This window comes from Necator americanus, chromosome X (genome assembly GCF_031761385.1).
Source record: "Necator americanus strain Aroian chromosome X, whole genome shotgun sequence".
Lineage (NCBI taxonomy): Eukaryota > Metazoa > Nematoda > Chromadorea > Rhabditida > Ancylostomatidae > Necator > Necator americanus.
Genome location: NC_087376.1, coordinates 6891868 through 6915962, shown reverse-complemented (window position 1 = coordinate 6915962; position 24095 = coordinate 6891868). Strand labels below are relative to the sequence as shown.

The following is a 24095-nucleotide window of genomic DNA, read 5'->3' as shown; positions in this document are numbered from 1 at the left end:
ACAAGACAATCTTGTAATTGACATATTTCCTTCAAGGTCTATAATGGCGGATTTGAGGATGATTTCTATAGAAGGAGCATTTCCTCTGTTGATTGGTAGGTACTGGAATTATATACTGAGCTTTATTCACTAGATTGTGGGCCAGGACTAGACCAGGTTTTTTCACTTCATTCGAAGTTCACATTATCTTCGAATTAAGTGATCCGCACGGCATCCCACAGTGCATGAGCTAATCAGATAAAATTTCATCCATACATTTGTTTACTCTCAGTGACGTGCTTTAAATTAAATTTATGTGATTATTGTGAATTCATATCGAACCAAGATACTCATCATGCATCTTGTTAATTTTTTATCAGAACATCAAACTGAAGTGAAATCTTATCAGCTTGTTTATTTAATTCGCCCAATGAGGCCCTATAAAAGATTGATAGCATTGTTATGAATTCAAATCAAAGCGGGATATTCATAGTGCATCATCTTAATTGTTAACTTGAGTTACTTGACTTAATTGGTAGGCTGATATCATCGCCTGACGCGAAGGGCCGCATCTTCGCCGAGTTGTCCTTGAGCATAGGTCTGCCCAAACTTCTCAATCTTCTGCGAGAACTTGCACAAAATCAATCCATTCGTCGCTATACCATATTCTGCGAAACCTTACGTCTTGCCTGAACTGCCTCTCCACGCCGAGTGTCCTCAGGTCCTCTTTCATCACCTCCGTCCAGAGCTTCCGTTTTCGGCCAGGTGACCAGCTAGAACCTGACAAAATCGTCAGAACTCGTTGAACAAAGCTATTTGCTGGTCTCCTAATTATATTTCCGAGGGAGCCAAGGTGATTTTCTGTAGCCATTTTCGATGGCGGTGCAAGATGTTGATATCTTCCACGTGTGATCCTCCGGTACACCACATCGACTTCCGCGTAAAGCTCTCCATTGTGGCATACCCTGGGCCAAAAGTAGCCAAGAAGCCGTCTAAGCAGCTTCCTTTCCGTGCAATCAAGCCTCCCCATCACCGTAGATGGTGCTGCCAAAGTCTCCGATCCGTGCACCATGATGGAGCAAATTGCGGAAAGGTAGACTCGCAGCTTGATTTCTTTGGTGATGGGGGTCGACCACAGGCATTTCGTTGAGGAGTTAAACACAGAAATGGCCTTAGCACATCCTTGTTGAATATCTATCTCGTAGCTGCCATTGTTCTTCAGCGTACAACCCAGGTAACAGAACTTAGCGACGAGTTCGATCGGTTGTCCGTCCACCTTGATTCCCGTTTGAGGTCTCGAAGAGATCCATATCTGCTTGCATTTATCAGGGTGTAGACGTAGTCCATAGGCTGCAGCCGGCTTCGATACAAGGTTGACAACATGTTGAAGTTTCGTACTGCTTTCCGCGAATATAACAACATCGTCGGCGTACTCGAGGTCTTTTAATTCACACCCTGATGGTGCTAAGCGCTGTCCGCAGAACCTCAATTGTTAACAAAGCATCATTAAGCAGCACCACAGATTGAAGGATATTGTAAAGGACTAAGATGCGGCATAATTCGCACTAAGATTGAGCGTATGAAGCAAATATACGAAAGAAATGTGAACATTGTAGGAGGAAGGAACCGTTGAGCGGGAGATAATAGAGAAAATTCTAAGGTAGCAGCAATATCTTTTAGATATGTGATATTTTAGTCGATTTTGCGAAGTGCCAGGTGCGCATGAAGGATTTTTCTGGGACAATGGAGTTTTAAAATTGTATAAAAAAATAGATTAGAATGATTGCTGAGCTTCGTTTTACATACTTCTTTTCTAAATTCTTCCCCTATTTTTAAAGAATACTAGTTTTCACAGCGATGCAAGTATACTTAATATTAATTTTGATTGGGGAAGGAAGAAGAGTGTGAAACAAACAAAACAAGAGAGTGAGCTTACGTTGTGGCGGCAGATGCGTCGCGTACGTGCGGGTGAACGCCTTCAAAGCCGATTATGCAAGCGCCGAACGGTATTCTATGTGTTGTAAGCTCCCACACATAAATAAACGATTTTACTCTGTAAAATTCAGTCATATGACAGAATTAATTTTCACACAATTAATTTTCCGCTCCTTAGACTGCTCCTTTCGCATCTATAGTCTATTACAGACAAATATTTTCTTATCGTTTACAAAAGCAAGTGAAAATAGCTATTTTTTTTCGGCAATATTATTTCGCGGGCCAGTTTCAGAGCTGCTTTAAATTTTCTTTGCGTCTAATAGGTTATGCTAATCCTATGAAAACCTTAGTGAGCGTGGGTTGGAAAAGGACACCTTTTCCCATCTGTCTGCTTAAATATATGGAACGCGCCTGGTCAACAAAATCCCTCTTAAGTCAACTGAAAGTTTCCTTTTCTCAATTTTCCTCCTTTTCCACGATTCGACGATTATGACAGTAAATAGTAGTTTATGTTAAAAGCCAAGCATCGTTTAGGAATTCTGCAAATAATATCTTTATTCATCCGTAAATTATCGAAAAGAAAACAAACACATTCGTTTTCCTTAATATGCATCGTCATTTTCCACTGTGTTGTATGAAAATTGCAGTGACTGAGTTGTATTTTCAATAAAATTTTAAGAACCTCTAGTATCCGTTGATCTCCTTATTATTTTACATATTTCTCCTCATTTTACCATTTACTATTTCATATCTTACCGTTGACATAAATGAGAGATCACTGGGTAACCACATCGTAAAAAAATTATATCTTTACGGTTGCGAGCATTGTATTTTAGAACGTTCCGTGGTGGGAAAAACAAAAAAGTGATCCTAGAAAGACAGAAAAAAAAACACACAAACTGAGCAGTCCTTGGTTTCGATAAACAAAAGTTTTACCAATAAAATGGAATGGAATATTGAATAAAAACCACTTCAATTGAAGGTTAAATTGAATAAACTGAATGGATTCTCATATCCCTTTATCGTTATTTTGTTATTTCATATTTTACTTCATTTTTTTCCGGAGCAAAGTCTCCAATTTCATCAGCTAATAAAATCTAAAACTCCAAAAAAAACTAAAAACTAAAATCACCGCCGAATGTGTTCAGTCGGCCGACCGCGACGCGTCTATTCTAAAGCATGCTCTATTTGTGCAGCGGTGTAGTTTAGGACAATTGACGCTGACTATATATCTAGAATATTCGCGATAATTTCGTTACATTTTTACATGATCCTTGAATTTTAGCTTCGTTTCTGAATATGTTGATTTCGCAGCAAGTTATAACAATAAATTTCAACATTTTTGTATTATTTTAGTTGAATAACAAAATGCTGATGACGCAACGTTTCATCTTTAGAAAATGCTCCTCTTTCACGAGTACTTGGAAGATTCTTTGCGTGGCTTTTTGTGGAAAAAGTGCGCATAACTTTGTGCAAAATGGCTGTGCAGTTTCCGTTGCGTGGGAATTTCGAATCACCTCTATACGGTAACTTGAGTATGGCATGAAAATTGAATAAAAAAGCACTATAAGCGCCGGCATATCCGAATGAAATTTCCAGAAACACTTCCAATTAGATGCTTAATTTATCGTAGGTGCGGGTGTGTCGAAGTCGGTTAGAGGTCCATTGTAGCCACACGGTTGAGGGTTCGAAACCGCCCTAGTGCTCACCAAGCTTTTCATCCCCCCGTAGTCGATAAATTGGTACCAGAGTTGTCAGGAAGGACAAAAGCACTGACTTGATCATCGGCTGGCCCAGCAATTCATTGTATAGGCCAACACGCGTTCCAAAGCCTCATCGATTACGAATTCCAGTAAAACGCGTTGGCGCATCCCAAGTCTATTGATACGCCTGTGAATTTATGAAACTTATGTTTTATTTATCGTACGGATCTACCCGAATATTTATCATGATCTATGGGATTTCACGAGATTTGTTGTTCTTTTCCTGCGATAACTATAATTAGGTCGCACAGGAGTTAAAAAAAAAAAAAAAAAAAAAACTTCAAACGATTCTGAATTGAAGTCGAAGTTGTTGGCATATCCTCATGGGGATTGATCAACGTCGTGCGCTTTATCCTTTATTCTTCTATCCAGACAATGGTCAAGAGATAGATTCGATTATTTGTTTTCAAACGACATTTTAATATTTTAAATTTGCAAAAAAAAAGAGAAAAAACTGCAGCTTTCAAAGATTTTGCTTTAAACTTATGTAATGTACTCGAAACATCAAATAAAAACAAACGATGCTACTTCAAGTATTTTTCTTCAAGATTTTATATGAAAATGCGAAGGATACAAACGCTACTGGATGTCTGGATGTCCGTAGGCAACACCTTTTTATAACCAGTCTATACATACTACCTCTATTTGACTGGTTTAAGAAAATTGAACACGAGTACTGCATTCCAAACTACTATAAACTACTAAAACAGTAGTCCTACGTAGGGAAAAACTACTTAAACATAATTTTCCCCAGATTTACTTTTGGCGTTAATCAAAACCCATGAACTTTCGGTTTATTTTACTCTGTATGCCCAAAGTTCTATCTAGGAACCAAGAAAAAACCCAGTACTTTCGGTGAACTGCATAAAATTCGTTGTCAAATCCACTGAAGCAGAAGCTTCAAAAATGTACCCAATCCTGGAAACTTTAAGTATTTCCTTGAGGAAAGTTGCTGAAAGCAACGAGGATTATGGTGCTTTTGGAAATGCACACTTATGAAGAAACTTTTCCTTTGAGAATGCAACTTCCTTGAAAGTTCTTAGACTGCTTTGAAAACACCCATATATCTTTGTGAACAGTCAATAAGACATCTCAATCTGACAAAACTGGAGAGCTAAAACTTTTGTCAAATATTTAAAAAATAATATAAGCCATGCTCATATGATCAGCTTCCCAGAAATATTGAAATTTTACACAAATGAGAATTATGGGACATTCATAGAACTGATCCTAGAAATGTTCATTGTTTGTGGACCAATGTAGATGTCAAATGAATATCAATGAAGTCTACGTATGGCAGTATAGTATACTCACTCTAGGGCACTGTAATCCATAAATTACTACCAAATCCTTGTTGTTTTCAGCGGCTTCGCTCAAAGAATTCCTCAAGACAGCTGCAGTTTTGAATTAAAATCGAATACACGTCCTCGCATTTAGGGGAAATCGATTTACGTCAAATACCTTATCCTTTTTTTTGAGCTACTGTAATTTGGGGGGAGCGCAGTAGGTAAGAGATTCCACTATGACTACCCGACCTATCGATAGTTCGAAACCGCTCTAATCCCAACAAAACCTTCTATCCCTGCGAGGTCGATAAATTGGTAGAAGAGTTGTCTGAGAGGATAAAAACGCTGATTTGATACATTTGGAGTAGTCGCCCCCTCCCCTCAACTCACTCAGTCATCGTGTGGCTGTAAACGCGTCCGTAAACCTCAAAGGATTCTGGATTTGAAGTGAACGCGTGGCGTTACAAGCAGATTGATTACCGCCAGATTTTTTTATCCTTTTTTTGCTGTAACCGGATCTATTAGCAGGTAAAGTACAGAAATAGCCTTGAAGTGTGTACACACATAGTGCGTTGATGGGTCTAGCGGGCACAACTTCAAGTGGGGAGTATCCGGGAACCTGACTGGAATCGCATAGATTTCCCAACAATGCACTGCTAATCGTATAACAATCTCTCAACAATAGCACTTGTTCCCGCGTCCATTTTTGCATCGTTGCAATTTTTGCGCACAAGATTCTGAGCATGGTTATTTTTGAAGCAGAACAATTCGGTGGATTGCGGGATACGTTTGAATAATTCAGGACTTTTCTTTTTTTTTAATTTGCTAGTTTCTCAAGTAAAAAAAGCGGAATTATATCATAGTATTAAAGTGTTTATACAGTTCTTTCAAAACGATCTGATCCATCTCCATGAACGACTTTCATTAAACCAAAGCGTGGTGATGATTCAATATTTATTTTCTTTAACTGATCCGGACACAACCCTTTTCTTGGCTAATGTTTCGGTTTGTTCAGAGCCTGAAAAGGTGAAATCAAACGTGATTAATCCGACCAAGCACCCTAGCCGCTCAACAAAGAAAATCGCAGGTTGGCTATGGGATCTCATACCTTCTGGTGAGACTGTACGTTGTACCTTAAGATCGGAGAACTTTCTTACCTTTTTGGCCCTAAGCAAATTCTGGATGTGATTTATGTATTTGATCTATGGCGCATCGTAGCGTAAGCAATTACGTTCCGAGTGGTGCAATTTTCAATCGCTCGTGGATGTCTGAGAATGTGTCACAACGTTGCCAGTGACTAGAGTTCAACTCGAGGGCGTTACCGGAAGATGGACTCTTGTGGATTTCAACCTAAACACAATATGATATGATGCATTATGTCCCTATATATATTTCTATACAGTTCAAAAAATCAACAACAAAAATATGTTACATGAGCGATGAAGTACAATGGGTGTCGATAGAGACAAGATAATTGATGCATGAAGCTTCTTCAGACCTCTTCACGTGAGATTGAAGGTGTAGTTCACGCTGATCTACGCGATGACGCTCAATCTCCTCTAATTATCCAAAAGAACGGCGGGAAATGCCTTTGGAGCAGCGGACCCCTTACGAGGATCCTAATAATGTGCCTTGTCTACGAGAGGAGGGATACGCACCGCATCTGCCAGCAAGCGGCAGAGGCCAGCCTTGTGCACACACCGCATCTTCCGGGCCGTTTTTTACGGCAGTTAGGAAGAAGTGGACGGAATCAACATATTCTACGACTACGTATAAGCCTAACCCACCTGAAACCCGCACCACCCCAGATTCGTGGGATGATGCCTTTAACATGCGACATCTTCGACCAACTATGAGATTTCTTCAGAAATTAAATTCTAGGACGAGAGTTGTGTTGTCATGACTGAGCTCTTCCTGCGATTCGTGCAGGACGACAAGCTATCTCCTGATAAGGTCCAACTTCTATTGAGTAACTCATCTCACAAAGTGTACTGGATCGGAAGACTCTCAACGCTCAATTCATCTGATATATTAATAGGATTCTGTTTAGATTCTAGAAATTGTGTATAAAGTTTTTTTATTTATTCATATCCACCGTAAATCAAACCAACAAGATAGAACGTTCAGAACTTGAGAAGTGTGTCAAAATCAAATCAAGAATTTTTAGAGGAATATTCTGTTTTATTTTTGATCCACTGTCTTCTTTATTCTTTTCTATTAGTCCCTACGGTTCATGTGAATAAATAAATAAATATACATCACATATATATATATATTATCTATTATCAGGATAGATCAGATTTCGGGACATTGACAGCAAAATTGTGTCAAATTAGTGAAATAAGTCAAATAAATGAAGGAATACAGTTGGTGCCCAAAAAGACAAGGATACTGCTAAAGGTATGGAGACTGTCACAAAACGATGTTGGGATCTTTCCACGAATAGATGGAGACGGATTCCGGTGTTGGTGTTTACGAAATCACGTTTGATTTCTCTCTATAATTTCAAAAAGTGCATGTAAGCCATGTGTGGTTCTATCTTCTTAACGACACACCTTACTACAGGTACTGGAACGCGGAATATCCGCAACGCTCCTACGATTATGCGCGTGCACCAGCTACTACTGCTTTCTTGAGTTATATTAGTTGGATTGTGGACTTTGGATGACGACAGAAATGCCCGCGTTTTATTCGCGTTCGCGTAGTATGTTGCATTGTTAAGGAGATAGGATCGGACAAGGTGGTTTCTCACGCCTTTTTTTTTGGATCAAACAGATTTTGGACCAAGTGGGTCAAATGTCTTACGGAAGCATGGAATCGTTGCTAACAACTTTCCGTTTCTTTACGGTGAATTGCCTTGCTGACCTGAGGGTATTCCTGTCACTCGGCAAGGAGACACTTCAAGCAATACGTCAGAGTCAATGGAACACTGATGAAGGAATGGATTTTGTTCAAGCTCACGGTGTAGATCCAGAATTTCGGACAGATCTATGTTAAAGGACGATATTCATCGAAGAAAATGCGAATAATCACTATCAATAATAATCCAGCAATAACACCAGACCGCTAGTTAAGTTAAAAGCAGCGAAATTCATGTAATGTCGAATCCTGAAGAAAAATATAGAGTTCGAGGTTTATATTACGAGTATGAGGGTGGTCTCGCCTTCTAACCTCACTAATCGTCTTGAAAAATGGCGTGGGAGCCGCCTTCGTGGTGCGTTAGAACGCTCCACCTCAGTTCATGTTATGGTTCCCTACCCAGCATATTCATTGGTTTTACTTGAATAGTTTGCTGAGGAGACTCCATTGATTTTCGATCGCTCGCCGTTGGAAGCGGCGCGTGCGTAAATGTTGCACATCCTCATGTACCTGGTGGGAACGAACGCAGTTTTCTATGGCGTTTTCAGGACGGTGAGGAGGAAATGAGCGCTACGGTCACGCCCATACTCGTAATCTACACCACAAACTCTTTATTCTTCATCAGGTTTCGACACTGCCTAAATTTCGATAAGAGCTGTCCTTAAGTAAATCATATAAATACCAAGCTTAGAAAGGATTCGTGTACATCTTGTAACCATAGCGAGGGAGATGGAACTGTGCTTTCCTGTGCTCTACTGTATGCTTTCAAAGTTCTCTCAATTATGACAATTTATCTGAAATTGAACTATCACCAATGTTTATTTGTAACATATTACTTCGAAATTGTCTGAGAAAATTCCACTTAGAGAGAAGTCCCAGGACGATTACAGGGACTTTTCCCACTATCACATCTCTTTTTCTCAGATTTTTCTTTGAAATTTTGATCGTGACCCTCTTAGACTTCTAAAATTTCCGTTAAAAAGTGGATTCATGAGATTTTTCAAGAACCACACAACTTATCGCCTGAATTGATTCCGTAGAATTAATTTTAATATTTATTATTATTATTATTATATTTATATAATTATTTTTTTATTGTTATTCCCATCCCCAAAATTTACTGTCAATTACTTCAAGATAAGGCGAAGCTCCATGTAGCTAAGGAGATCCATCAAGCATCAAAGACCTAAACTTCATAGACAGCACCCCATTCCTCTTTTCTGACGTAGTGCCTCTGGTTATCACTTAGTCCACCCCCTTGAGGCTTTCTTAGCTAAGAAACTTTCACCAAATTCGATGACGTTAGTGGGACGGTGGCCGACCTCTTCGACTCTCAGGCCTCACGAATCCTAGGAGAATGCGATAGTTGAGGTGTCCATTATTGGTGATTAACAATAACGGCTATATTGTTGATTCCTTTTCATTGTATGCTGAATAGAAAAATAAAGACGGAAAAAAGTTCCAAGATTTGCAGGACTTTCGTATCAACCTAGCATTAGCATATGCTCCTAGTAAACAAGTAAAGCCTAAAGTTTTCTATGCGACCAAACTCAATTCCATGCGAATTGTTCACATTGTGAGAAGATTTAAAGATTTACGGAAGAGGAATCCGAAAGGGAGTTCACGTGCCGCCTAATACTACCTTTTCTAGGTAGTTCGTTTTCTATTGGAGTGAAAAGGAGAAGTTTGAAGTGATTGATAGCGTTTTTTCTTTCTGAGCAATGGTGCTCATTCGTGTACCTCCTTTGGTTTCCGATAGCTTTTTCCTGAATATTCGATACATCTACACGTCTTTTGCAGTTACCTTATCCCAAGAGAATTTTCAGAATAGCAAAAACGATGTAATGGAAGAGATATCCTCCAGAGATGACATGTTTATAGGGGATACCTTTCATAGATCTGATGATGTCGCATCATCTGCTCTCTCAGTCTATTTGCTGGTGTTGTTTTGCCGTAATTTTGTTGTGTATACTGGGAAAAAGCACAGGAATTATCCGAGCAGAAAGTCTATGCTTTATAGGTCGTTATAGACAAATGAATTTGTGCTAACCACTATCTTTAGCCAATCCATTGAATTCTTTCCTAAATTCTTTTGGTTTTCCTCAATGAGTTGACACGAAAAACGTTTCTCGAAAAAATTTGAAAAATTGTTCATTTATATATTCTTCTGAGTCATTTATTGTTATTTCCCAATGTTCTGTTAATTCTTCAAATCCGAGCTGTTCGTTGTTTTTGGGGTAAATAAATTCGGCATGTCGTTATACATACAACCGTCGAATAACTTTTTCTTCCTTTCTTTCTTTGTAAAAAGGAAGATCCGTAGGTCAACAAATCTTGTAAAAGGACGAGTTCTTCCATTGTGTTTTACGACTACTTATTGGAGTTTTCCATGTGTTTCCTACCATAGTAGTCAATTTTTTTATGCCGAGTCACCGCGATTTCTGCCAAAGGAATCTACTGTCTACTGTTTTCATTTTGAGATTGTTGATTGAAGTCTTTTTTTGTCAAGTATAAATCAAAAATTTCAAAACGCGGAGAGAAATTCATTTTAAAACACAACACTTTCGTTGGTTAACTTGAGTGTTTCTCCTTTTTTGAACAGGAAAAAAATCTACACATGTTTTCTGACTGAAAATTTCCTCATTGAGGGATATGTAGAACTGTTGTGTTGCATTGTTCAAAATTTCATTGGAACAAAATGAAACATCATTTGTAGATTTCACATTTAAGACGTTCTTTACTACGTAAAGTTACTCGTAAGTGGTGATTGAATACTGTAGCTTGAAGGAATTGAATATTCTTGTTCCTTTGAGGTTTCTTATTCTCCTCAGCTAATGATTATCTTCGCCACATTGAAAACAGAGGAAGATTTTTGTACAATTCAAAATTAGTTAAATTAAACAAGAAACTGGATAGCCCAATGGCGTTTACGTTTTAAATCGTTTAAAAGAGTTTTCTAAGAATATTTTTTGGGTTTGACTTAAAAAACAAACACTTTTGAGAGAACAAGATCGACAAAGAAACATGCGCATGCTGATTAGGTGATCGAATATAACAGTTGACCCTGTTGTGTTTACTGTTTTGTATTTTTAACTTTTCTTAAGAAAAAAAAAACTTTCAAAAAGCTCAAAAGTTTATCTTTGAACAGATGTTTTTTCATATGATATCAGAAAGTAGGGATTCAACGATGACGACTAAATGGTCAACAGAAAATATGAAGATGATGATTGTGTAAATTCAATATATTCCGCGATATACCACATTTTTCCTTCTTAAGTTGTAGACGGTAGTGAAAATTGCATGCAGAAAATGTGTATGCTGCTGAAACGTGAATAAATAAGTGATATTTGATATATTGAAGTTAATTTGTTTATATAATTCATCAAATTCACCAGAGGGTAGCACGGTTGCACTGTAGTTGAGGTTATTGATAGTTCTTTGGAAGAAAATTCAGAAGAAAAAAGTTTATAAAGTATATTCAGACATTTTTATTGGGGCTTAATTTAGATAGGAACTAAGGCTATAATACTTTGCATTTGTTTGACAGAAGCACGGCTTTCATCCTGCCTGTGACGATTAATCGGTACCAGACTGCTCGGGGAGGTGAAAAACATTGACTGAGCACATCGGTTAAACCCGACAAGTTATTACGTAGGCTGTAGACGAATTCATCAGCCTCAAACGATTCTGGATTGAAGTTGAACACGGCGGCGTATCCTAGAGGGATTGAACATGGACTGCAATTTATTCTTTACCTTATCCTAATTTATCAGAAATACAAAGAATAAACTTGTTCAAATATTTCCAAGCGTGGTGTAGGTCAGGGTAAGTAGTACAGATTGTACCGTGGCGGTCTTAGAATTTTATTTATTTATTTATTCACATACACCAATGGTGCACCAGAAAAGAAAGATAGAAAAAATGGAGCACACTTTGTCTGAGTCAGAGAATTTTACGAACAAAAAGAAATTAAAAACTTTACTAAAACAGGAACCCAATTTATTGTCAGAGAAGACTGGCGCTGTTTTTTTTTTGCTGCGGATTACAAATCCAACATGTTAAACATGTTGTTCTCCTATTCCAGAAGGTAAAGAATCCTCTTGTGACATTTGAAAAATTATATAACGGAATTCAGTACTGATATTCTAAAATTGAACTTTTTCGGAGTTTTTCCATTTTCATCCATTTTTATTTTCATTCTCATTTTCATTCTATTGAATATGTTTTTCTTCGTTTCTAAACATGCTGTAAAAATAAATAGATAAAGGATTATTTATTACCAGCCTGAACGCCCGGCTAAAGTCTTCAATGATCAATGAAAATTAATAGTAGTTTATTTATTCTCTTTTTCTCTGAAATTCTTCAGTTTATTCTCTAAAATTAGATGTGTGTTGTTCTAACAACGTTTTCTTCCTCCTTTCCTCTTTTTTTATTATAAATAAAGGCCAAAGGTTTCATAGATTTCTATCTAAACGAGTTAGTTCTATACTTGAAGAATATTCTAACTTCAGCTTCAAACACTCCTTTGTTCCCAACAAAATGTAGGCATGATTTGAAAATATTACTCGAAGTGTGGGTTTTCCTCTTGTTTCCCCCTAACAGTTATCGCAGAATAATGTTTTAACATAAAATGACGTGGACGAAATCATCATACTGATAAAGACAGCGGTCCACGTCAGATCATATAACAACAGCTACTATTTAAAGGCATCACCCCACAAACCTGAAGTGGTGCAGATTTCAGGTGGAGTATTCGTATACGGGATGGGAGACTATGGAGAGGGGGGGGGGGGGGGTGATTCCGTCCATTTCTTCCTAATTGCCATAAAAAACGGCCCAGAAGATGCGGCGCCGCACAAGGCTGGCGCGCTCCAGTCGAACTTCTTGTAGAACATAGTAGCCAGAACGCCTGAAGCCGTATCTCCCGGGCCGTTTTTTACGGCAATTAGGAAGAAATGGAAGGAATCACCCCTCTCTCCATAGTCTCCCATCCCATATACGAATACTCTACCTGAAATCCGTACCACCTCAGATTTGTGGAGTGATGCATTCAAGCAGCCGTTTGCATGCGTGTTTCCACTTTCTGAGGTACGGAGAAGTCGTAGAGGTGAAAAGCAACGCAGAAAGAGGATACGACCATGAAACGTTTGCAATGTCGCATTTACCTTTTGTGACATGCCCACGAAGTTACACACACAGTATACGTCTACACCACAACACAGAAATTCGAACCCTTGGGATCCGTCTCACCGCATTTTATAGCATTACGACGCCGGCACACTAACTCTACGCCGATCGACCCGTCGTACCCCATTTTAAGGATATCCTGCGCCGATGGACCCGTCGCAAGCCCTTCTATAGCTATCTGACGTCGGCGCACCAACTCGACGCCGGTGGACCCGTCGCACCCCAATCCATGGCCATTTGGCGCAGGCGCACCATTCCGGCCCGTCGCACCCCTCTGTATAGCTATCTAGCGTCGGCCCACCAATTCGACGCCGGTGAACCCGTCGCAACCCACTCCATAGCTATCTGGGGCCGGCGAGCCAATCCGACATCGGTGGACCCGTCGCACCCCCTTCTATAGGTATCTATAGAAGGGGTGCGCTGTAGGTATCTGGCGCCGGCGCACCAATCCGGCGCAGCGGGACCCATTCGCACCCCATTTAATAGCTTTCTGTCGTCGAGGCAACAACTCGACGCCGGTTAATCCGTCACACTCCCTTTTCGAACTTTGTGACTCACACAGATATATATATATATATATAAAGGATAAAAGGATAAGGTTTTTGGCGTTAATCAATCCGCTTGGGATGCGCCCCCACGTTCACTTCAATTCAGAATCGTTTGAGGTTTACGAACGTGTATCTGGCCTATACAATGACTTGCGGTGGGTAGCCGATGTGTCAAGTCAGTGCTTTTATCCGCCCAGACAAGTCTGGTACCAATTTATCGATCCCGGAGGGATGAAAGGCTTGGTGAGCACTAGGGCGGATTTGAACCTCCGACCGATCTTGCAGGAAGCGGAACCTCTAACCGCTACACCACACCCGCCCCATATATACATACATATATATACATACATACATACATACATACATACATACATACATACATACATACACACATACATACATACATACATACATACATACATACATACATACATACATACATACATACATACATACATACACACATACATACATACATACATACATACATACACACATACATACATACATACATACATACATACATACATACATACATACATACATACATACATACATACATACATACACACATACATACATACATACATACATACATACATACATACATACATACATACATACATACATACATACATACATACATACATACATACATACATACATACATACATACATACATACATACACACATACATACATACATACATACATACATACATACATACATACATACGTACATACATACATACATACATACATACATACGTACGTACATACGTACATACGTACATACATACATACGTACGTACATACGTACATACGTACATACATACATACATACATACACACGTGACAGAATAAGCCCGTTATTGTATAGGGTGCGGCATTAATGAACACTAACAAATAGTGTCGCTATCGACCAGAAAATTTTTTAAAAGTTGTCCTTAATTTTGCCGCAATTTTGCCTTTAACAAGTGTAGATCAAAAACACACTAAAAACACTATCTCCGCCATCTACATGAACGTGTAGTTAAGACCTACACATACTCTTTTTAATACCATGAGCGAAAATCTCCTCACCTCTTTTAAGGATCACTTCTCAATGAGTTTCCATTGATTTTATGAATTTATCTCCGAACTAGAGTTGCAAGGTTAAAGGATAAAGGAGAAAGTGCCTGGCGTTAATCATTCCGCATGAGATGCGCCCCACGTTCACTTCAATTCAAATTCGTTTGAGGTCTACGAACGTGTAACTGATCTACATGTTCGTATCTAACTTGTGGGGCCCAGCCGATGTGTCAAGTCAGTTTTTATCCTTGCAGACAAGTCTAGTGCCAATTTATTGAGCCCGAAGAGATAAAAGGCTTGGGGAGCACTAGGGCGGATCCGAACCTCCGCTCGGTCGTACAGAAGTGGAGCCTCTTACCGCTACACTACACCTGCCCGTTCTTGCAAGATTCTTGTGAATATTAATATGACTCGATGTGATGCTATGGATTCGTGATGGATATGCTCTCATAAAGTTCAGAATTCTGGAAACGTTTTCAAATGTTTATTCTGAAAAATACTGGAAAAATTAATCCTGATGTCATCACTAATTCCATTAGAGTGTTAGGTTCCGTGCATTGTAGAGAGATTTACACCTTTTGTGCACTTATAAACGTAAACATAGACATAAACGAATTAGTATGAAAAAAGAAGCATTATATAAATTAATAGAACTTCCATACGGGTATAAGTCCTCTAGGAATTTTGTGGGTCTACATTTAATCTCATTGTTGAATCACTGGTAAATTGGATTGCCTTAGTTATCTTTTATAATAATCAAATCGAACTAATATAGGATTTTGTCAATGTAATTTTTCATAGACATTTTGCGCGAATTGTTCGGAAGACCTTGCCATCATTATTTTGCATTATTCCTGACTACATTTTTAAATCCTTGCCTATTTTGTATACATTGTCACTTAACTGCTGTTCATCATACCAAACCGTAAAGAATCCGAACAAGCTATAACAATATCCTAATCATGTTTCTCTCATAAGACCTTCATTTTTACAGCTAGAAAAAAGGAAATCCTAGAAAACTTTCGATGAAAAGTGACTAGCGATTATTCTTCTAAAACTACGTTGTTGTGCAGAGTTCGGATATATTTATGATGTGAAGAAGCTGTGGAAAGACATATTTTCAAAAAATCCACTCAACAAAGCGAAGCCGCTGAAATCCGATGTTCAATTTTCTTTGAATGGTCTCTTGGGTGTGAAGATGGTTCATGTTTGAGAGTAAGCTGTAAGGGTAAGCAATATTTCAAGAGCTGTTAACAAAGCATATAAGAAGTATGAAAAATTTTCGTTCATTGCACTCTTCAAATACGGTACTCAGAGCTCAGTACTGTAACTAACATTCATTGTTCTACTTTGTATTTCTACAACTATGCATATAAACACTGAAATAATAGTAAATTCTTAACTATTCATATATTCACATTTATTTCTACTTCTATTTTAATTTTATTATGTTATTATATAGTGCCTATTTATATCTGCTCTATAAAAAATGAGTACGCATGTGTTTCCAGTTACTTCGTGTTCCTCTCGTTACTTGGTCTCAAATAAAGCTCGCATTTGGCTCAAACGTAAAATTACAGACCTATCCGGGTCGTTTACAGCAGAAGTTCTCTCAAAAGACACACCCCCGACAAAAGTAAGTCGAATAAATATGTTCAATCAGAAAAATCAGTGCTTCAATATTTTCTTCGGATGGTCTCTCCGGTCGGACGTTTAGTCACGTTTGAGAAAAGATTGATGATCATTGTGGTTTACATTATATTATATTAGATATTACTATTATTGTATAGGGGCGGGTGTAGTGTAGCGGTTAGAGGTTCCGCTTCCTGCACAATCGATCGAAGGTTCGAACCTGCCCTAGTGCTCACCAAGCCTTTCATCCCTCCGGGGTCGATAAATTGATACTAGACTTGTCTGGGAGGATAAAAACACTGCCCTGATATATGGGCTAGCCCCCGCAAGTCATTGTATAAGCCAGTTACACGTTCGCGAACCTCAAACGATCCTGAATTGAAGTGAACGTGGGGCGCATTCCAAGCGGATTGATTAACGCTTGAGACGTTATTCTTTATCTATTATTATTATATATTCCGTTCGTTTCTTTCTCTCGCAGTCGTCGTCAAAAATTCGTGAATGATTTTGGCGAGGTCCTTCAGCCGTATTCAGCTGAACTCAGCTGGTATAGTAATATAAAACTACAATGATGTGAAATCACAAGTTATGATAAATTTTTATAATGCAGTCGCAACGGAATGGATTGGATTATACCGCTTTCAATAACTTGGGAATCGTCTTTTTTTTTTTTTGGAATGTTTTTTTGCAATATAATCCTGTACTTTTCGAACGATGCCCTTCGTTTCGAAACCTTAATTTACATTTCTAATTGATCCCACTATTTCGTGGAAAGTCTTCACACAAAATTGAACGTAACGTAACGTAAACAGCTTTTCCATTGCTCATTTCCATAAAATTATAAGCTCATAAAGTGAATGAGCAACTTTCGAATGCTAAAAATTCTCTTTGTTCTTTTCCTCCACCCAGGATAATAGAAGGAAAAATTTTGCTGTTAAAGCACTGCATGACTGCAGGTTATTCGTCAAAATAAAATATTATATAAAATATTATCATTTGTAAAATCTACTTTATTTCTATTACTTGAATAAATATCTTGAAAATTTACGGAATGATCCAACAGTTTACAGAATGTTATAATATAATAGCCTAAAATAAAGCTAAATTCACATATAATGGCATGTCATCGTTTATCAGGAGGTTTGCTCCAGAAGAATTGTTATTTGCATTTTCTAGTAGGTCATTGTATTTATTATGCCCTAATATTTACTACGGTAACTCTTGCCGTATTCACTCCACGAATTTTCAATTAACTACCTCCTTATTCCACATTCCAACTATCTATCTTCTTCGAAAGGAACTCTACGATAAGGTGGCACTATTCAACCATTTGAAAGACCTCACAGAAAGCTTTCGGAGAATCCTGATTGACAGTTGATTTCGGAATTCGACGTCATATACTCTTCCCAAACGTAATTCTGTCCTATACCGTAGTTGGTTTGATATTTTATCTAACGGTTTTAATGGACTATTTCATCGACGCAAATTTGTACAATAAGACTGTACTTTGTAAAGTAACATTGACCAATAACGGTAATCCTCCTCTCATCTCAACGACATCCGTGGAACCATGATTATACTTCTTTGCTAGACTATAAAAATTCGAAAAAAAAAATTAAAACGATGATCGCCTTCTTATAAATTATTAATACTTCATATGTATGTAGTTCAGTGAGTGTGTGTGAAATCTCTAGGATTTTGGGTGGCTTTCTGGACATTGAATTTTCCATTGTTTTCAGCGTGTTTCTTTGACAATTTTAACAATTTTAGGTTTGTGCACGGTTTCTTTTTGGTAAATTGTCTATTTATATCTGTCCAGTATTCACTACAGGAATTGCTCTTACTGGGACCGTTAACTAAACGATACAATTGGAGAAAACAGTGAAATATACAGATAAATAATAGTAAATAATAATGATAATAGATAAATGAGTAGATTTAAAAAATTGAATATAAATAAGTGTCTAGCAGACGAATCGCTTAGATCTACTCTTCTCAAACGATTCGCTAAAACTCACCTCAGGAGAAAAAAAAAATTGAGGAAGGAGGTTATAAATATATTGTTGTCAAGAAAAAAGTCCAATTAAATAAATAATAATAATTATAATAATAAATGAGAAGAAAGTCCCAATTAATATTAAATTAATTTTTTGCCTCGTTCAATTATTCTCTAGTCTCAGATCTTTATTTCAGTTGCTAAGCTAATTTTTACGATTTTAAGATAGTGCAAGGGTTATGGAAAAGAGTCACAATGAGTCCTTGAAGTTTTTATATGATTAGAAATAACAATGTAGAACAGGAAACGAGATATGGACTGCACAATGGAGTCCCGTGCAAGACAAAAGAGTCATTTTAGTAAAAAAAAAATACTGCAGATATTGCATGAGTTGAGTTAACTGCAGCATACATTTGTGTTCAGTGCTATTTTCTAGTTCCAAATCTTTTTTTTTTTGTAGTTAAACACCATTTTTTAAAGCATTAAAACTAAAATTTAAAGGCAATTGGAAATTGTTTCACATATAATTTGTGATAACTACGCTTCATGTAGTTATTATTGAAACAACTTTAGACAGAAAAAACCTATCTACGAAAACCAATAGCTAAAAATAGAGAAAATTATTCAATTATTACCGTTTCAATACGTCAACATACGCTATTCCCTTATTTGTTTTTGAAAATTGAAGGAAAAGAATTGGATTTTAGCATTTAGAATAACTTTCCGTCTTCAACGATGCATAAATTACTAGTTGAATATCTCAGCGATATCTCTCTATACTTCGGGGCACACAAAGTCACCATGAAAAATTCCATTAAAGTAACATTTGTTTGATTATTTTTTAAAATTTATATTAAAGATTTATAGAGGTAAAAAATCTTTATTAATGTAAACGCTTTCTTCTTTCTATTACAAACTTGATTTTGAAGTTTAATCTGTAAATCCATGATTTTTATACTCTAGCTTTAACAAAAAGTTTATTCCCTATTTGAGCTGATTTCAGCCATAGGCAACAGAGGAAGATGATTTTTGCGTCTTTTTTTGAACTTAAATTTTTCTGTCCATAAACGATAAAGGTGAAAAAAAAAACATTTTTATATATAAGGTCATTGAAGGCGGTTACCAGTTGCTTTTTTTTTCAGGAAAGAGATGAAAAATCCTTAAATTATGATGGAAACTATGAAACTGCACGTTGACAGCTTTTTCGGTCGTCACTGTGTTCTCCTTGTCCCAATCCCTTCAATAAGGTTTTAGGAATTTATCAATAAGGTTTTAGGGATTTATCCAGGCTTAACAGAAATTGTATTCTGGCTTAGTACTAAAGCTCCACTATCGTTGCCGTGGTTTTTTTTTTACATTTCATTTATTTTCACTTATTGTATTTCATTGTTCCTTTAATTTCGAGCAGGGAGAAACTAGCGGTAAGTGTAAAATAATATTTTTTCACGTATTGTTAAAAATTGCATTATCCTTAACATCACCTAACATTTATTTTGTATAATGTTCCTGAACGTGCTTCTCTTTCTATCTTTTTGTCCACAAATGTAGCAGTTCTAGACATGGTTGCGAATACTCGAGAAGAACCGAAAATATTCATGCGAAAAACTACTACCTCGAGTTTAACTTCGGGATTTTTTTTCTCCGAATCTTTGTTAGCCTCTTCACTGAGTTTCTCCGCTATTGATGCACAGGCCTTTTGTTGTGGACAAGGTTGTTTACATGTTCGTTTTCACGTCGAAAATCTTAGTTCAGTCATAATAGATGTGACAAAGATAACACTTGTAGCCATTCGGATTGTTCTTGATCCGAAAATTTTCGTTCCACATGTAATACGGTGAAAATTTCGAAGGATTGAACTGCAAACAAAAATAAATAGAAATATGAGAGGATCCTTGGTAAAAAAAAAAGTCATTGTATTCGTTTATCCATTTTCGCTCGTCTCTCATATCATAATCGTGGTCATCGATCCACGGAAGACTCAGCTTCGTGGTTTTATTGACAATATATGCGGACAGTATTCCACACACTTCGCTTATATAACCAGCGATGGTTCGCAGCTGGGTCCTGACATAAAATCACATTTCTCAGTTGTGCTTTCTCTTATCTAATCCGTCTTATATGTTTACATGTTGGTAACCTTGCGGATGACTAGAAGCCACTCCAATCCATGATAATATCGAAATAAATCCTGGAGAAGTCACCATCTCCAGACATATACATAAGGTTTTATCTAGGAGAAAACTTTAAGTGATTTATGCTGAAATTTTTTAAAAAAATGTGAAGAAAAAATGGAAAAAAAGCAGTATACCATGAATTTGACATAGTGAGGGAACGCGCGGGAAAAGCTAGGAATGGGGTTGGAGACTCCGGGGTTCGGGGTGGTTCCGCTCATTTCGTTTCCCTAATCGTCGTAAAAAAAACGGCGTGGGAACCGCTTTGGTTCCTACGAAGTACGTTGGAACGCTCCTCTCTGTACACGTTGTGGTTCTCTCAGCAGCATGTTCTCTGGTTTTACGTGACTGTTCTGAGGGCGTCTTCACTATTCGACCGCTGGCTCGTAGACGCGGCGCGTGCACAAAGGTGACGCGTTGCAGCTGAAATCGTCTTAAAGGCATCACCCCACGAAACGGGGTGGTGCAGGTTTCAGGTGAAGTATTCGTATCGTATATTTTCGGATCGTAGATTATGGAGAGAAGGGTGATTCCGCCCATTTCTTCCTAACTGCCGTAAAAAACGGCCCGGAAGATGCGGCTTCGAGCTTTCCGGGGCGCTATTTTCTACAACGATTTCGATTGGAGCGCGCCAGCCTCGTGCACGCGCCGCTTTTTTCGGGCAGTTTTTTACGACAATTAGGTAGAAATGGACGGAATCTCCCTCCTCCCCATAATCTGCGACCCCGTATAGGCATGTCCCACCTAAAACCCCTACCACCCCAAATTCGTGGGTTGATGCCTTTAAAAACGTCGTCTTTCACGCCATTTCTTACGATAATCAGGGAGAGATGAATTAGAACCACCCCTGATCCTGCATCCAACAAATCCATCTCTAGCTTCTCCTTCTTTTTAGCGGATTTCCTCACTACATCAAAGTCGTAGTTATGCTCCGTTGACAGGGCTAACGTCTTCAACTAAACATGCGAAATTTGTGGTTACTTTTTAAAGGTGTTGATTTTTTTGGTGACATCTTAAATCATTTCTAAAATTTCTACGTACACTGTATGGATCATTGTCAGCAAAAGTACTGTATTTATTTTCGGCATTCGTTTTCATTGGTATGTTTAGAAAAAATTCCCACAATAATTTATCTTGAGACGCCCAAACTTTTTTATAAAAAGTAGGAAAAAGGACGTTAATATTCTTCTCGGCTCAAAAAGAAAAACAATGAAAACTGTCAGATTTGCATTAACGGAAAAACGATTGCTGCAAAATCAACTTTAGTCTGAGTGGTTACTGTAACATTTCAGGATGGACACCTCAGAATCGTTTAAATCACCTATATCCTTGTTACTGTAATTGATCGAGCTGTTGACAGTAATATTTTCATTCGTCCGGATCAAGTGGAATAGTTCCCGAATGATTTTTCAACTTTTTCTTTAAACGAAATCGTGAAGAAATCTGATCAATAACTTCATGGTTCTCCTGTACATACTCCGTGAATCTGAGTTGCTCCGGGCGCTGGTTCAACGGTCTTCGTTGAATCATTTCACGTTTGGTATTCCATACCTTAAGTTAGTTTTCCTGGCAAATTCCACAACGTCTCTGATCTTCGATCGTTGACATAGGATAGATTTTCGGATTCTATCTTTCATTTGTGTGAAGCTGCAACTATCCTTAGCGTCACGTTTTTGATAGAGTGGGATTTGGATGTGCCGGTACTCACCTCATGTTTATGAGGCTTCCAGTTTTCCTCAATTTTGTTCAGAGCAAAAGGAAGAATGGCCTGAGCACTGCTTAGAATCGGTGGATTTAAATTAATTGATCTAAAGCACAAACCCCTTTGTGCTTTAGATCAATTAATTTAAATCCACTGATTCTAAGGGGTTTAAAGTAGATAAAATCCTCTTTTTGCGTTTCAAAGCATTTATTCCGAAGAACGTTTTTATTTTTGTTCTATGTTATGTTGCTCTTCTGTCGTTTTTGTATTGATGACATTCTCGAATTTCTATTTCATCGTTGTGTACTTTATGGACTGAATTTCCGGCTAAGGGACAACTGGGAAGAGAAAGTATGAGGTTTCATTGTATTATATTCACATAAATTGATTCATGTACAACTTTGAACAAAATTGAACATAATCGCTACATTATATAGTTGCCTACATTTCTCCGTAGATCAGTAATATTACACTTGTAAAAAGAAAAATCCATGCAGATAAAATTTAGGTGGGAAAAAAATGATGTAAGCTAATCCCATTCTGTGAGGCAGCAGCTGGAATCCACAAAATAGGCGGGATTTCACTCTGACTGACATTCGAACCTACTCCTTTCTCATTGTTCTTTTGATGCTTTCGCATTCAATTCGTCTATATCCGGTGAAATATGGATAAATATCCTGACAATTTTGAGTATACAGTGAACATAACGATGATGTGCAAGGTTTTTGTTATTGTAAACTGAATTTTAGCGATTTTTCCGCCTATTTATTTGTTCATTATTTAAGGATTTAAGGCATTTACATTAATGTGTTTGTTCACATTCACATGATCAATGTATGCGCATCAATTGAGACGTGTCGTATCCTCTTACGCTAACTTATCGTATTCTTTCATCATATTCATCCTCATCTTCATCTCACCTCTGAGGGAAACCCCTGGATCCACTCTGCTTAGCATCTTTTTACCTTCTAATATATATTGGCTCAATAATTTTTGTCCACACACTAATCCCATGTTTTTCTTCTCTATCTTCCTCCAATTTTCTTCAGATCGACAGCATAGATATTAGGATTTGAATACGTCAACAAAGGAAAAAAAATGATAGAAATCTACATAGAATCGATGATGATGTTTTGACGGATATTCCTATGTGGTCTCTATGCGCTGTATTCCATCTCCTTTCGAAGAATAATGAGCTTTCATGGCATAGCTTTAGAGATGCTTCTCCATTCATTCCTCATTTTCTTGGGATTTTTTCAATTTAAAGAACTCTGATCGATACTCATGGACATGAATCCACCTTTTAGAAGAATACGTATAGAAAAAGGTAAGAAAGATCACATACGCTAACAGTTCGCAGAAAATCCGGAATGTTTTCGAATTAGATAGACTCACATTTGCAGTTCTCTTGGAATATATTCGATTTAAAACTTTCATTTTCTTGGGAATTGGTCTTAATTCACTAAAAAGAAACGTTCCGTAGTTGAGGTTTTTTCTCTTAAATTCAAATTTGGAAATACTTTCGTTTGGTTGCATTCAATTACAACTACTAACTTCTTTCTCAAAATTGGTTCCCAACGAATTAATCTGTTTGAATCCTTGAAAATGGTCAGAAGTAAATTTTGAAAATACTATTTGGGAGCAAATAAGCCGCTTATTTGAAATACACTTTTAAAATTTACTTTTAACAAATATAAGGACCAAAAAATCAGGGACATTTTCCCCAACTAACATTAGTTACTTTCACCCCTCAAACCTTCACCAGGTCCTGGCATATTCTGTGGATTGCCTAATTCCTAGTTCCTAGATAGTTAAGTTCCTAGTGGATACATCTCCGCGGAAAGAAAAGGTCTTCATAAGATTCACGTTGATTTCTCAAAATTGACACAAAATGATAAACATATCCGTAATTAGGCGGTTATTTAGAACATTTTAGCACCCCGCATTGCATCTGGATTCGAAATTT

At 37.6% G+C, this 24095-nt stretch overlaps 1 protein-coding gene across 2 annotated transcripts; it reads right to left on the bottom strand.

Annotated features, from left to right (window-relative positions):
* Positions 1 to 525: 525 nt before the first annotated feature.
* Positions 526 to 5011, bottom strand: RB195_021678 (uncharacterized protein; the record flags this gene model as incomplete). Of its 2 annotated transcripts, XM_064208542.1 has the most annotated exons (3): positions 526 to 600; positions 662 to 1463; positions 1916 to 2049. In XM_064208542.1, the coding sequence occupies 3 exons, from the start codon at positions 2047 to 2049 to the stop codon at positions 526 to 528; spliced, it is 1011 nt and encodes a 336-aa protein (XP_064064423.1). The 2 variants fall into 2 exon arrangements, with proteins under 2 accessions (XP_064064423.1, XP_064064422.1); XM_064208541.1 differs by lacking the exon at positions 1916 to 2049 and adding an exon at positions 4992 to 5011 and having other exon boundaries at positions 593 to 1463.
* Between the last annotated feature and the right edge of the window lie 19084 nt (positions 5012 to 24095).